At 40.2% G+C, this 12184-nt stretch overlaps 1 protein-coding gene across 2 annotated transcripts in view; it reads right to left on the bottom strand.

Moving 5' to 3' along the window:
* The window catches only part of SLC12A2 (solute carrier family 12 member 2), a 52424-nt gene that overhangs the window by 26173 nt on the left and 14067 nt on the right, over positions 1-12184 (bottom strand). For both annotated transcript variants that reach the window (XM_082191544.1, XM_082191543.1), the window contains exons 3-9: positions 11635-11710; positions 10917-11012; positions 6282-6421; positions 5340-5450; positions 3489-3597; positions 617-744; positions 447-531 (exon numbers count right to left, since the gene is read on the bottom strand). In XM_082191544.1, coding sequence (XP_082047670.1) covers positions 447-531; positions 617-744; positions 3489-3597; positions 5340-5450; positions 6282-6421; positions 10917-11012; positions 11635-11710 — 745 coding nt within the window. The remainder of the gene's footprint in view (positions 1-446; positions 532-616; positions 745-3488; positions 3598-5339; positions 5451-6281; positions 6422-10916; positions 11013-11634; positions 11711-12184) is intronic.

Genomic DNA, 12184 nt, shown 5'->3' with positions numbered 1-12184 from the left:
TTAGTTGGTCTTTAAGGTGCTACTGGAAGGAATTTTTTTATTTTCCCCCACAACAAACACTCTGTGGGGTGAGTGGGGCTGAGAGACTTCAGAGAAGTGTGACTGGCCCAGGGTCACCCAGCAGCTGCAGGTGGAGGAGCAGAGACCCAAACCCGGTTCCCCAGATTACGAGTCTATCGCTCTTAACCACTACACCACACTGGTAGAAGAGAAGCGCTCAAACCATTGTGATTTTGGCATGTTTTGATGTTGCTTTAATATCAAAATGCTATAAAATCATTAATCCAGCCCCCTGTAAAAATTCAAAAAATAAAAGCCAAATAATGGAAGGTTCTATAAAAATTCAGGTCTAAAGCTCTAAACATCAATTTCAACATAGAACTACAGCAGTATACAAAACATCAAGTTGTCTACAAAGAATGAATAAGTAAAAATTAGTTATTTACCTACAGATACTGCAATTCCAATGTATACCACTGTAGTAATTAAGATGGCCAACAAGGTCCCTTTAGGTATGGCTAATTGAGGATCCTGGGAGGGGGAAAAACATCAACATTATGAATCTATGGAACAGTTCAAATTGACTGAATAAGCAACAAAACTAAAAACCACTCACCGCAAGATCACCTGAGATATTTGCACCCGCAAGAATGCCTGTTGCAGCTGGGAAAAATATAGCAAATACTGAAAAGAAAGTTTCTTCTTCTCGGAAATCTGGTCCAAAATTCTCATAAAAGATTTCAGCTGTTAGGGAGGAATGTTACAAAAAGTATATTATAGTAACCTGTTTGTATAATGTCCATAATATTTAGTCTTCAACCTAATCAGCTGCAAGTAAAATGACAGGGAGTCACCTCAGGTTAGAGGTATCACAAGTAAACTGAACACTGAGATTTTGTTTCATTAGCTGTTTGCGGAAATGTTTGTTTTCCAAGCACACACCAATTTTCTACACGGCAATGTAACAACTGAAATATAGGCATCCCTATATTCAACAAACAAACAGTGCCTAAACCTGCCCTTCCCCACAGGATGAAGGCTGTGCCTTATTTAATTTACCTTCCTTCACACCATTAAGAGATATTACATTATCCAATTCAATAAAATTATACAGCAAGCAACATTACCCAAAAATAATCACAACATTATATTCTTATAAAAGGTAGATATTTACACAATCACTAAAAAAATCTGCTATGAAATCTTAAGAATCAGGGCACAATCTCTCAAATGTTTAGAGAAGGCCTAAGAGAGATGACGGACTTTCTGGTCTAAACGATGGAAGCAAATTGTACTTATTTTATACAATAGCTACCACTAGGGGGCTCAGCAGGCGCCACTCTTAACTTCCTTAGGCTACCTCCACAAATCCTGCAACCTCTTTCCAATACTCCAGCATCTCACAATTTATTTTTTAAAATAGCTTTTAAATTAATCAATGTCCCCATACTACCAGCCTCCGGCAGCCAGCTACTGCCAGCCCTTGCATGTTGTGCTGTTTGGCTTCACTTGTTTTTCACCTTACGGAAAAGTCAGGCTCAACTTTAAACACAAAGTGCAGCAGGCTGCTTTCGCCAGCTCTTACTAAAACTGGCTGCTTCTCAGGGGCATGGAAGATTTGGTGGATATGCTAGGGGCAAGCAAAGAAAGATCTCCGTGCATGAACACACAGTCTCTATGATGTGTTTACTGCTTAGGTGGCATGTACTAGTTAAGGGAGAGGTCCTAACTTCCTCTTAAATCCCCAAAGGAGGAAATCTGTAAAAAAAAACCTTTAGCTCTTCTCGTAAGCCAAAACATTTTGTTCTATTAACCACATTTCTGTTCCATTTTTCCTCCTAGAAGGTCAGAGCTACAAAGAATGTTTTCTTTCATGTTATTCCTCACAAATAAATATTTGAGGTAAACTAGGCCGAGAGGCAATGAGTGGACCAAGTGAGTTTGATTCTACAGGAAAAAGTACATAGAAAAAGTACATAGGTAGGTGTGTTGTGTTGACTTAGATAGCTGAGTCTTCTTGGAAAATATAAAAGAGAAGTTAATGCTTTTGGGTATGGTTCCTTTATTCAGGGGTGGCTAACCCACAGCTCAGATCCAGTTTCCACAAAAGTTTTTTTCTTAGCAAATATTATCCTAGCATACATTCCCCCCCCCCCCAGGACCTCCCAAAATTCAGTTTTCTTTTTTGAAATTTCTGAGGGCCTGCCAGCCATCAAAAACCAGGCACCTCTGCCTCTACTTACCTTACAAAGGAAGCCCTTGTCTCTGTGGCGCAACATCACTGCATGAATGTCTTAGGAAACAGGAAAGAATGTTCCTTCCTGTTTCATAAGCCTTAAGACCTTCTTGCAATGGTGTTAACCAGAAGGAGAGCAGTCTCCTTTGCAAGGTAAGTGGGTGGCTCTCTTCCTCATTGCAGATCCTCTCCTCCCAAGCTCAGCACTGCCATGGGGGAGAAAGCCCACCCCTCTTCAGCTACTTAACTGAGTTTTGGGGGTAGGCAGCTGTCTGAATGAATTTGAACATGTCTCTGGCTCTGTACGTGGATAGCGCTGTGGGTTAAACCACAGAGCCTAGGACTTGCCAATCAGAAGGTCGGCGGTTCGAATTCCCGTGACGGGGTGAGCTCCCGTTGCTCAGTCCCAGCTCCTGCCAACCTAGCAGTTTGAAAGCACATCAAAGTGCAAGTAGATAAATAGGTACCGCTCCGGCGGGAAGGTAAACGGCGTTTCTATGTGCTGCTCTGGTTCGCCAGAAGCAGTTTAGTCATTCTGGCCACATGACCCGGAAGCTGTACGCTGGCTCCCTCGGCCAATAAAGCAAGATGAGCGCCTCAACCCCAGAGTCGGCCACGACTGGACCTAATGGTCAGGGGTCCCTTTACCTTTACCTGGCTCTGTAACATGTGTGCATTATCTGTGGTGGTGAGTGTGCACATGCAAGGGAGTGTGCATTGGCCACATCCAATGCTACAAGTGGCCCTTGGAGGATCAGCCAATCCGCAGAGCAGCCCTCAGGCCAAGAAATGTAATTGCCGCTTGCTTGCCTAAGCACTATTGCTGTGCAGCCTTCACGGATTCCAACACAATCCAACAAGAGGAAATTGTGCATCAACTGTTATTAGCATGTTGAGTTGCATGATGAACTATCACATGGAACCCAAATCCCTGCTCTCTCAACACACCAGGCATAGGCAACCTCGGCCCTCCAGATGTTTTGGGACTACAAGTCCCATCATCCCTAACCACTGGTCCTGTTAGCTAGGGATCATGGGAGTTGGAGTCCCAAAACCTCTGGAGGGCCGAGGTTGCCTATGGCTGCAATAGACGTACGAACCAAGGCATTCATTCTTAAGATATATATTATAGTCTTATAGCTTTGGCTAAAGCAAACATTTCCACTAGCAACATAATTGAAATATCAATGTGTTTCAGATATCCATTGCAGCTACGTTTCCAGCAAATTAATATTTGGTCATTCTCCCTTACCTTGGTAGCCAAAAAATCCTTTAGGCTTCTTGCTTTCAAATGGAATAAATGTTCCTATGATGAAGTCAACAATAGCAACTAGCAGGATCACAAGCAGAACAATTTGTGCCTGTAATTTTAGAAGTCATCAACATAATTAAAATACATTTTTATCCAAGCTAAATCCATGCACAACTGGACATAAACAGTAGGCTTGGGCAATTAACTGGTCAACTAAGATCACATGTTCCAAGAAGACCATGGAGTAGATGGCAGTTTACATTACAGCCCCATTTGTTAAGCAAGGGCAGCAGTGAAATCACCTTGCCTCCTAGCCCTGTAGTGTATAGCCTGGCACAGACTGGGCAGCACAGCAAACCTTCTCAGGTTAGAACTGGGAATGCTCTGATACAAATCCTCAGCCAGCCATGAAGCACAGCCAGTCATACATAGTCTAACATACCTCACAGAGTTGTTAAAGTAAAATACAGAATGAGAATGCTTTCCCAGGTTTTTGGGGGAAAGAATCAAAATGTAACTTTCAGTATATCTACAACATATGTAATACTTACCTCTTTATAGCATGTAACCCAGGCATAGGCAAACTTGGCCCTCCAGATCTTTTGGGACTACAACTCCCATCATCCCTAGCTAACAGGACCAGTGGTCAGGGATGATGGGAATTAGTCTCAAAATATCTGGAGGGCCGAGTTTGCCTATGCCTGATGTAACCATTAAAGTATTTACAGAAATGTGACTTTTATGTGGAGTCTGAGTATTAAATGTTATGTTTCAATATGTGTATTGAATATTTTTTTCTGAAATTGTAATGAATTTATTTAAGATAATGTGATAACAGTTGTAAAGATATCTAACTTGTTTTTGTAATTAGCTGAAGTATCAAACTGATTGGTGATGAGCTTGTTTCATGTCAATGCTTTAAAAATACGTGGCCATTATTTGATCAATATTTTATTTGTCATTTGACCAAATCCCCAGTCCACAATGAAATACTCATTTACTTGTAAGATTCTTCAACTCAGTGAGGTTCATGAGTATGCATATAGGACCTCTGTTGTTGTTTTTAAACACCTCTCCCTCACTTCACAATCCCAATTATATTTTTCTTATGCAACTAGAATAATAATACATTAAAACTTTTCATTAAGCTTCACTTGAAGATTGCTTTTCATATTCCCAATTTACGTATCATCTAAAGTCTTGAAACACAGGTTAAGGGTGCTTTTAACAATGCAGACACCACATTGGGGTCACTTAAAAACTGTCTCTGCAGGAGTACTTGGATCTGTTTGAATGCATCACCTATACGAGCAGAGTAACCTTTCAGTATTGTACTAGGTTTTTGGGTGGTCTCTCTATTTTGCAGTATACGTGTTGCTTTCCCCTTTTGATGCCGCAAAGGGAACACTTGACTGCATGAGGGAAACCCACATAATTGGGACTAATGCACATCATGAACCAGACTGACCAAGGATAAGTCCAATTCCTTGAACAACATAGTTAATATGCAAAACTCTACTAATATAAGGTTTCAGTTTCCAAATAGTTACTGTGCAGGTAGCATTAAAGTCTCACACAACTGGCTCAACTATGCATTCAACAGCACCAGCCTGCCTTCATTCCTCCCCAAGTGCAAAATTTATGAACTGGTTTATTTTCCTGGTTTGTTAATCAACTGTATAATGAACATAAATAAGTTCATTTCCTGCAAGGATATTCTGCAGCCAGAAATCTGATTCCAAATTCTAATTCCAATGTAAGTTCAAGTCAATGTTTACTTCACTTGTTTGCAGATTTCAAAAGGTGTTCAGCTTTTCAGGGCAGTAGATGTTTCAAATCACTGTTACTTACTTTAGCTTCCCACTCCATTCCTGCCACAGAGATGCCCAATAAAATAACAATTGTGATGGCTCCTATTATTCTGATGTCATTCATTTGATCCAACATAATTAAATTATGTTCCTGCAGAAAGAAAAGAGAGACAATTATGACAAGGTTGACACCATATGTTCGCTTTTCTGTTATGAAATAATTCTACCCTAACAGTGATCAAATATGATTTTGAGTCCTAGCAAATATGGTATTAAGTGCTAGCAGTTTTTCTTAAGAATTTATTATATTCTTTTTGTAGGGTTCGTTTTTCATACAAATCGAGTCAAACATTCACAACTTCAAAAAAATTACAGATTTTTTAAAAACAGAAATACTAATAAACATGAACCAGAACTAAACACCACATTTTAATGGTTCAACTCTGTTAATGGCCCTATGTTTTACCTTACTAACTTAAGTCAATTTATTTTAAAAATCAAACACCTTAGATGAAGGTCAGACCAGGATCTAAACATGTTAGGCATAATAGACTCCAATAAACTCCAATTCATTTCAAACAGCTGAGCATGTTTCCTCTAAGTTTTATACTTTGCTCTGCATTAGAGGGGGGGAAAGAACACTACTAAGCTTAGCGATAGGACTAAACCCTCCATAGGCTTACAGAAGTATTTTCAAGTGTTGGATCCTGCATATATTTTTACTGCAACTAAGTCACAATCATTTGGTCTAAGGCTGATCCCAACAAGTATTTTGCCTGTCATCCAGAACTCTGGGGGCACCAAATCCAAGGTTGTTTACATGTCTGTGTAAAATGAGTCATTCGATATTATAGATTTTACGTCACATGAGTAGTGGATTTGACAACGATTACAGATCAATCCAATCCATAGTTATATTGTAGAAAAGGGATGGTAAAAATTCTATCATTGTGAAAAACAAAACTGGAAAAAAGTTGTTTACCTTAAGCAGTTCTACAACGGTCTCTGCGAAACCAACAACATACATGGCTACAGCAACAGCATTAGCAAATGCAAATATCAAGCCTATTGCACCACCAAATTCTGGACCCAGGCTTCTGGAAATTAGATAATATGCTCCCCCTGCAGAGAGAATAAAGAAGAATTAGAGCAAGATTCAAGGCTATGTGTAACCAAGCTCTGGTATATACTATGTTTTTATACACACACAGCTAAAAGCTCTACGTTTGTAGAATGCAGATATGCCCCTCGCTGCTACTTCAGCTGGTAATCAGGTTGCCCTCAGCTACATGTGTAACAGCTTTCAGTAAGATAACAGAATTAAAGTTATCCAACTGTCAGAAAATTCTTTCTGATGTTTAGAATCACATTTCTTGTAATTTGAATCAATTGGTTTGGGTCCTACACTCCAGAAAATTGCTCCATCCATGACACAGCCCTTTAGATATTTGAAGATGGCTATCGTATCTGTCTCCTCTTTACCATGCCCATTTCGCTCAACCATTCCTCATAAGACTTGGCTTCCAGACCCTCCTCTGCACACTGTCTAGCTTGTCAATATCCTTCTTATATTGTGCTGCCCAGAACCCAGTACTCCAGGTGGCGTCTGACTACATCAGAATAGAATGGTACTTGATTGAGATATTATACTTCTGTTGATGCAGCCTAGAATAGCATTAGTTTATTACTTTGTTTTGCTCCTGCATCACATTGTTGACTCATGTAAAGCTTGTGGTCAACTAAGACCCCTAAATTCTTTTCACATTTACTACTGGCAAACTAGGTGTCCCGTCTTATATTTGTGCAGCTTATCATTCCTGCCTAAGTGTAGAACTGTACATTTCCCCCTATCGAAATTCATTTTGTTAATTTTGGCCCCAGTTCTTCAATATGTTCAGATCATCTTGAATCCAGATTCTGTCTTCTGCGGCATTAGCTACCCCTTCCAGTTTGCTGTCATCTGAAAATTTGATGGGGATTCCCTCAATTCCTTCATCCAAGTCATTATAAAGATGTTGGGCAACAATGGGCCCAGGACAGAACCCTGCAGCATGGCACCCCACTAGTCACTGTTTTCCAGGAGGATGAGGAACTATTAGTGAGTTCTCTTTGGGTTTAGAAGGACAATCAGTTACAAAGTCACCTAAGAGTTACCTTGTCCAGCCCACATTTTACCAGCTTCTCTGTAAGACTATTTGCTATTATCAAAAACATTACTGAAATCAAGATACACTACATCCACAGCATTCCTCTTATCCACCTAGCTTGTAATTCTATCAAAGTCTATTATTTATTTCTTGCAGTCATTAAAAATATAGAAAACCTGTTTTTAAAAAATCAGATTATACAGCTGAAGATTACTAACATTCACTTTGAAGTAGAGAAAAGGAAGAGAAGAAACACAAATAGCAACCCCCCAAAAAATAAGACCAGTGAAGAAAATTCACTTCAGAATTACTCATGAATTGTATTTTCTGTTCCACTGGACACTCTATTCAAGAAGCAATCTTCTCAAATAAAGCCATCATATTTCTACCTTTATGCTGCATAAATTATTCTCATATGACTGGTGTAGTTAACCTATGGCCCTCCAAATACGGTGGGACTCTAATTCCCATCATCCCTACCACTGGGTCATGCTGGTTGCAACTAATGGGAGTCACTTGAGAGTCCAACAAGATCTGGAGGGCCACAAGTTAACCACTCCTGTCACAGGAGATATAAAGAGCAATGCTAAAGCTGTCAAAGGCTAGCCAAGGAGTTGTTAAAAGCACCACTTTGCCAGGGGAAAAGGCCCACTGACAGGAAAGCACTCAAACCCCATTAGAAGTCCCTTAGTATAGCTACAGAAAGCTCCACTACTGCCTTAAGACTGCACTGTTCATATGCCCAATTGTGTGGAAAAGTACGCCCAAGTGAAAATTGTCCAATTGTGTAAGCCATGATTAACATGTTGCATCAACAGAGCATCCGACTGTAGATAGTAACAAACATATAAACCAGACTTGCTGTACCTAAGACAATCACATTTCCATAGCATCACTGAGATTGCTCAACATCCGGGAAGAAGGCCAAGCTGATTTTCAAGATACAAATCTGCAATTAGCCTCTTAAGAAAGGCAAGCTCAGTGTTTAAGTTTTCCTAACATCTTTTAATTACTTGGACTACAACCCTTAATGTAATTAGCTGGAAGTAAATCTCACTACAATACATGGTACCTCTTTCTCAAAACAAAGCTTGGATCGCATTGTTTGCCTCTTAACTTGTGAATGCGTAGGTGGTTCTAGGTCAGGGAAGAGGAACCTGTAGTCCACCCAATGTTGGGTTATCTCCAGACCATGTTGGGTGGGGCAATGGGAGTACAACAATGTTTGGAGGGCCACAGGTTCCACATCACTGATCTAGTTACTCTCCATTTCTAATGCATTACTCACCATTTGTCTGATTTCAAATTCTTTTATCTATGTCTTACCAGCTGTACTCTCCAACCCTACTTGTGACCTACCTACCTCTCCTCATGACCCCCAAAGTCACTATTTCAAAGTTCACTATTGCAAGCTGACAGTTTAAAAATACAGTAGCACAGGACTTCCGGGGTTGGCGCGATCTGGGAATGGCGGATTCCCTCCGAGCTCCGGAGGGAATCGGCTCAGCGGGGGACGGGTCTTTGCCGTGCCGGCGACACGGGGACCCTTAAAACCGCAGGCACGAAAGCCTGCGGACTGAAGACTCGGTGGGTGCCTTAAGCGCCCCCCCTGATTCGCAAAGAGCCTTTTTAAAGGCTGCGGAGGGGATACGGGGGGTGGCGTGGCACCGAGAGTCCATCGCTACCTCTGCTGAGCGAAGCCGCGAGCCATGACCGGAGAGCGCTGACTTCCTTCCTTGAAATTCGGCTGAGAAAAAGAACCCGTGAGTTAATTGAATTTGGATTCTAAGAATTTTACCTATTGAATTTGAGACGATCGGGGGATGTGTTAAAAGGAAGTCCGCACCCCCCCCCTTGCAGACGATCCAGAGCAACGATAAAAGAACTAAGCTGGAGTGCCTACCCTGTAAAGGGTGAGTTTAAAAAGACAGTAACTTCCAAGATTTGGAAAAGATTTTTTTTTTGAGCAGGAGAGAGGAGTGTTGGAAGGGGTATATTTCTGTTGTAAGCAACCCCCCCCTCCCGGGCCCGGGAGTGTCCTACTTTGGAGCTGGTATAAGAAGAGCAGAGTTTGACAGCTGTCAAAGCTGTCAAACGGACTGTTAATAGTAGAAAAATTGCTACTTAAGACCCCTCTGGATTAAAAGGAGTTACAATTGAACTAAAATTGTTGGAAACAAAGAATCAATAATAAGACAGAGGACTGTTGGAGAAAAGAACACTAAGTAACCAGATTCCCTCTAGGGGGAAATCTGTGGAATTACAATGGCTGTGGATGGAAAGATACTGGGAGAAATCGAAAGGATGTTTTATTTGGTTGGAATCTTACAGGAACAGACTACGGCTATGAGTGAACAATTGATGACCTTGAATCCTGAAACAAGTAGTTCTGTTCAATGTAATGAGAACCTGGCTGAGAAAGAATCCACAGCTGAGCCGGAAATGATAACCAAAGAAGAGGAGAAGACAAAACAAGAAAGAGAAGAACTGAAATGGGAAAATATTGTCCAGAAGCTGATATCTGTGGAATATAAACAAGGAGACTATTGGACTGAACCTACTACAAATCTACGAAAGATCCAGAAGATGAAAGTGGAGGCCCTGGGAATTTATGAAATCAAGGAATTTAAAATAAAGAAATATAATTGGGGCCTCCACATAGACTCTGACTTTGATTATGTTCAAAATTTATGCCTTGTGGAAATTCCTCAGCAGTTGCTTGAAAATATGGGAAGAGATTTTGGACTGACTGTGAAAGAACTCTTTCGAGACGTGAAGACCGACATAAAGGATTGCCAACTAGGCCGGCGGAGAGGGACTGAAAGAGATTTGAGAGCCTCGGACGTAAGGAATCCGGGCTAATAATTGCTATTTTGGACATGTTTTCGGAAGGGACACAAACCGGGGAAGGGAGGGAGGGAAGAATCTAGTTTCAACAACACTTAAGACTATGGGATTTAGCTAACAAGATTATTATTTAAGACAAAATGGGAAATCGTTGGAAGGGAACTGAGGTCCAACTTAGAATAAATTTAATTTTGCTTTTTTATATATATAAAGGACTAATATTAAGATGGATAAGGAAATGCCAATTTGCTGATACAAATTTGGGAATAGGGATGCAAGGGAGGGGGTGGGGGGAAGTCAATGACCAGGGTTAGAAAATAAGTTTTTTCTGGAAACTATATATGTTTGTTGTTTTACTTTTCTGTTTGTTTGTTTTTATGTTTTTTGTGTTTTTGTCTTTGTCTATATAAAATGTGAAAACCCAATAAAATTTTTATAAAAAAAAAAATAAATAAAAATACAGTAGCACAATCACTTTGTTTTTTGAAGAAAACCTTGCCACTTATGGTGTACTTCCGCAATTAAATAAAATATTTGATGCATATATGCAAAGTAAATATCACAAGATTTGGCTCCCTTTGAAGAAAACTAAACAGGAAAGTACATGTATAACATTGTTTTACCTCCTCTCACAAAGCCATTGGTAGCTATTGCTGATGTCGACAAGCCTGTGATCGTAGTCACCACAGTCGCCATTGCAATGACCAAGACTGCAAGTCCTGTAAGAAGATTCCGAAGATTATTTACAGGAAATTATCATTTTCCCCAAAACAAATGTACAATATTGTTTAACAAACGCTGGCTGTTGGTTTCAATAAATCAATACAACAAAAAATGTCTTAAACCTAAGGCATGCACGAGCTGGTTTTAAACAAGCTTGTTTTAACATGTGCCTACAATATGCAAGACATCACCTGTTCACATCAAGAACAAGCATGTTTATCACCTCTTCTGCCCTCAGGAGTACCTTTTCAGGTAGAGTATGCCTCACCTTTTGAGGACACCACAGAAGCTAGCAACTACTAACAAGGAATATGAAAAACTACTTGTTGCCTATGTAACGCTCTGAGCAGGACTAATCCTTCAAATGTGTATTACCTCCTAATCAGTGTCTCATACTGTAATAACAAAGAAAAGAACATTGCTCTGGAGACACACTGAGCCTCTTAGTGAAACTGATAAGAAGCATATATTCCATGTTAAGAATATCACAGTGGTAATCAGCAGCATTCCATCAATCATATTCTCATCCAATGCTGTAAGTTACAAGTCACCGATCTTTAACAGTTAATCAAGATTAACATAGTACACAGAGATGTTTTATTTGGTGGGCACACTTACCTATGCCAGCCTGTCCTACAATCCAGGACAGTCGAATGAACAGCATCACACCCCAGATATTCAACATGCATCGTACCTAGAACACCGTAAGAGCAAAGAATTTTCATGCTATGCTGTCCCAATATTTATTATAGAGGTATCATTTTGAATAAGCTACAACAGAGTTTTAAGAATCGAGTTCACAGGGTCAACTTCAAAAGTCTGCTGTTATGCAGGCAACCAAGCACCTCGACTTGTGATTCAAGCCAAACAGCACACCAGACATGCTTTGTGGCAATTTATTATCTTCAATTCTTCCAGTCCTGGATCAGTAGCAGTGGTAGGGATTTATCAATCTCTTCTCTGGGCCACCATATGGTGGGCCCATTTGACTTGACGTCTTGCAATTTGTGTAGGCCTGCTTTAACAGACCATTTTTAAAAGCGCAGTGACTGAAGTCACTACATTATGAAAATTATACTTCTCCTTAACATAAAACAAATATTATTAATGTTTAAGCAGAAGTGTTTATGACCCAAACGCTGCAGCAGCAGCAGCAGCAGCTAAATCT

This window comes from Podarcis vaucheri, assembly GCF_965113315.1.
Source record: "Podarcis vaucheri genome assembly, chromosome: 11".
NCBI classification, from domain to species: Eukaryota; Metazoa; Chordata; class Lepidosauria; order Squamata; family Lacertidae; genus Podarcis; species Podarcis vaucheri.
This window is presented reverse-complemented; position numbering and strand designations above follow the sequence as displayed.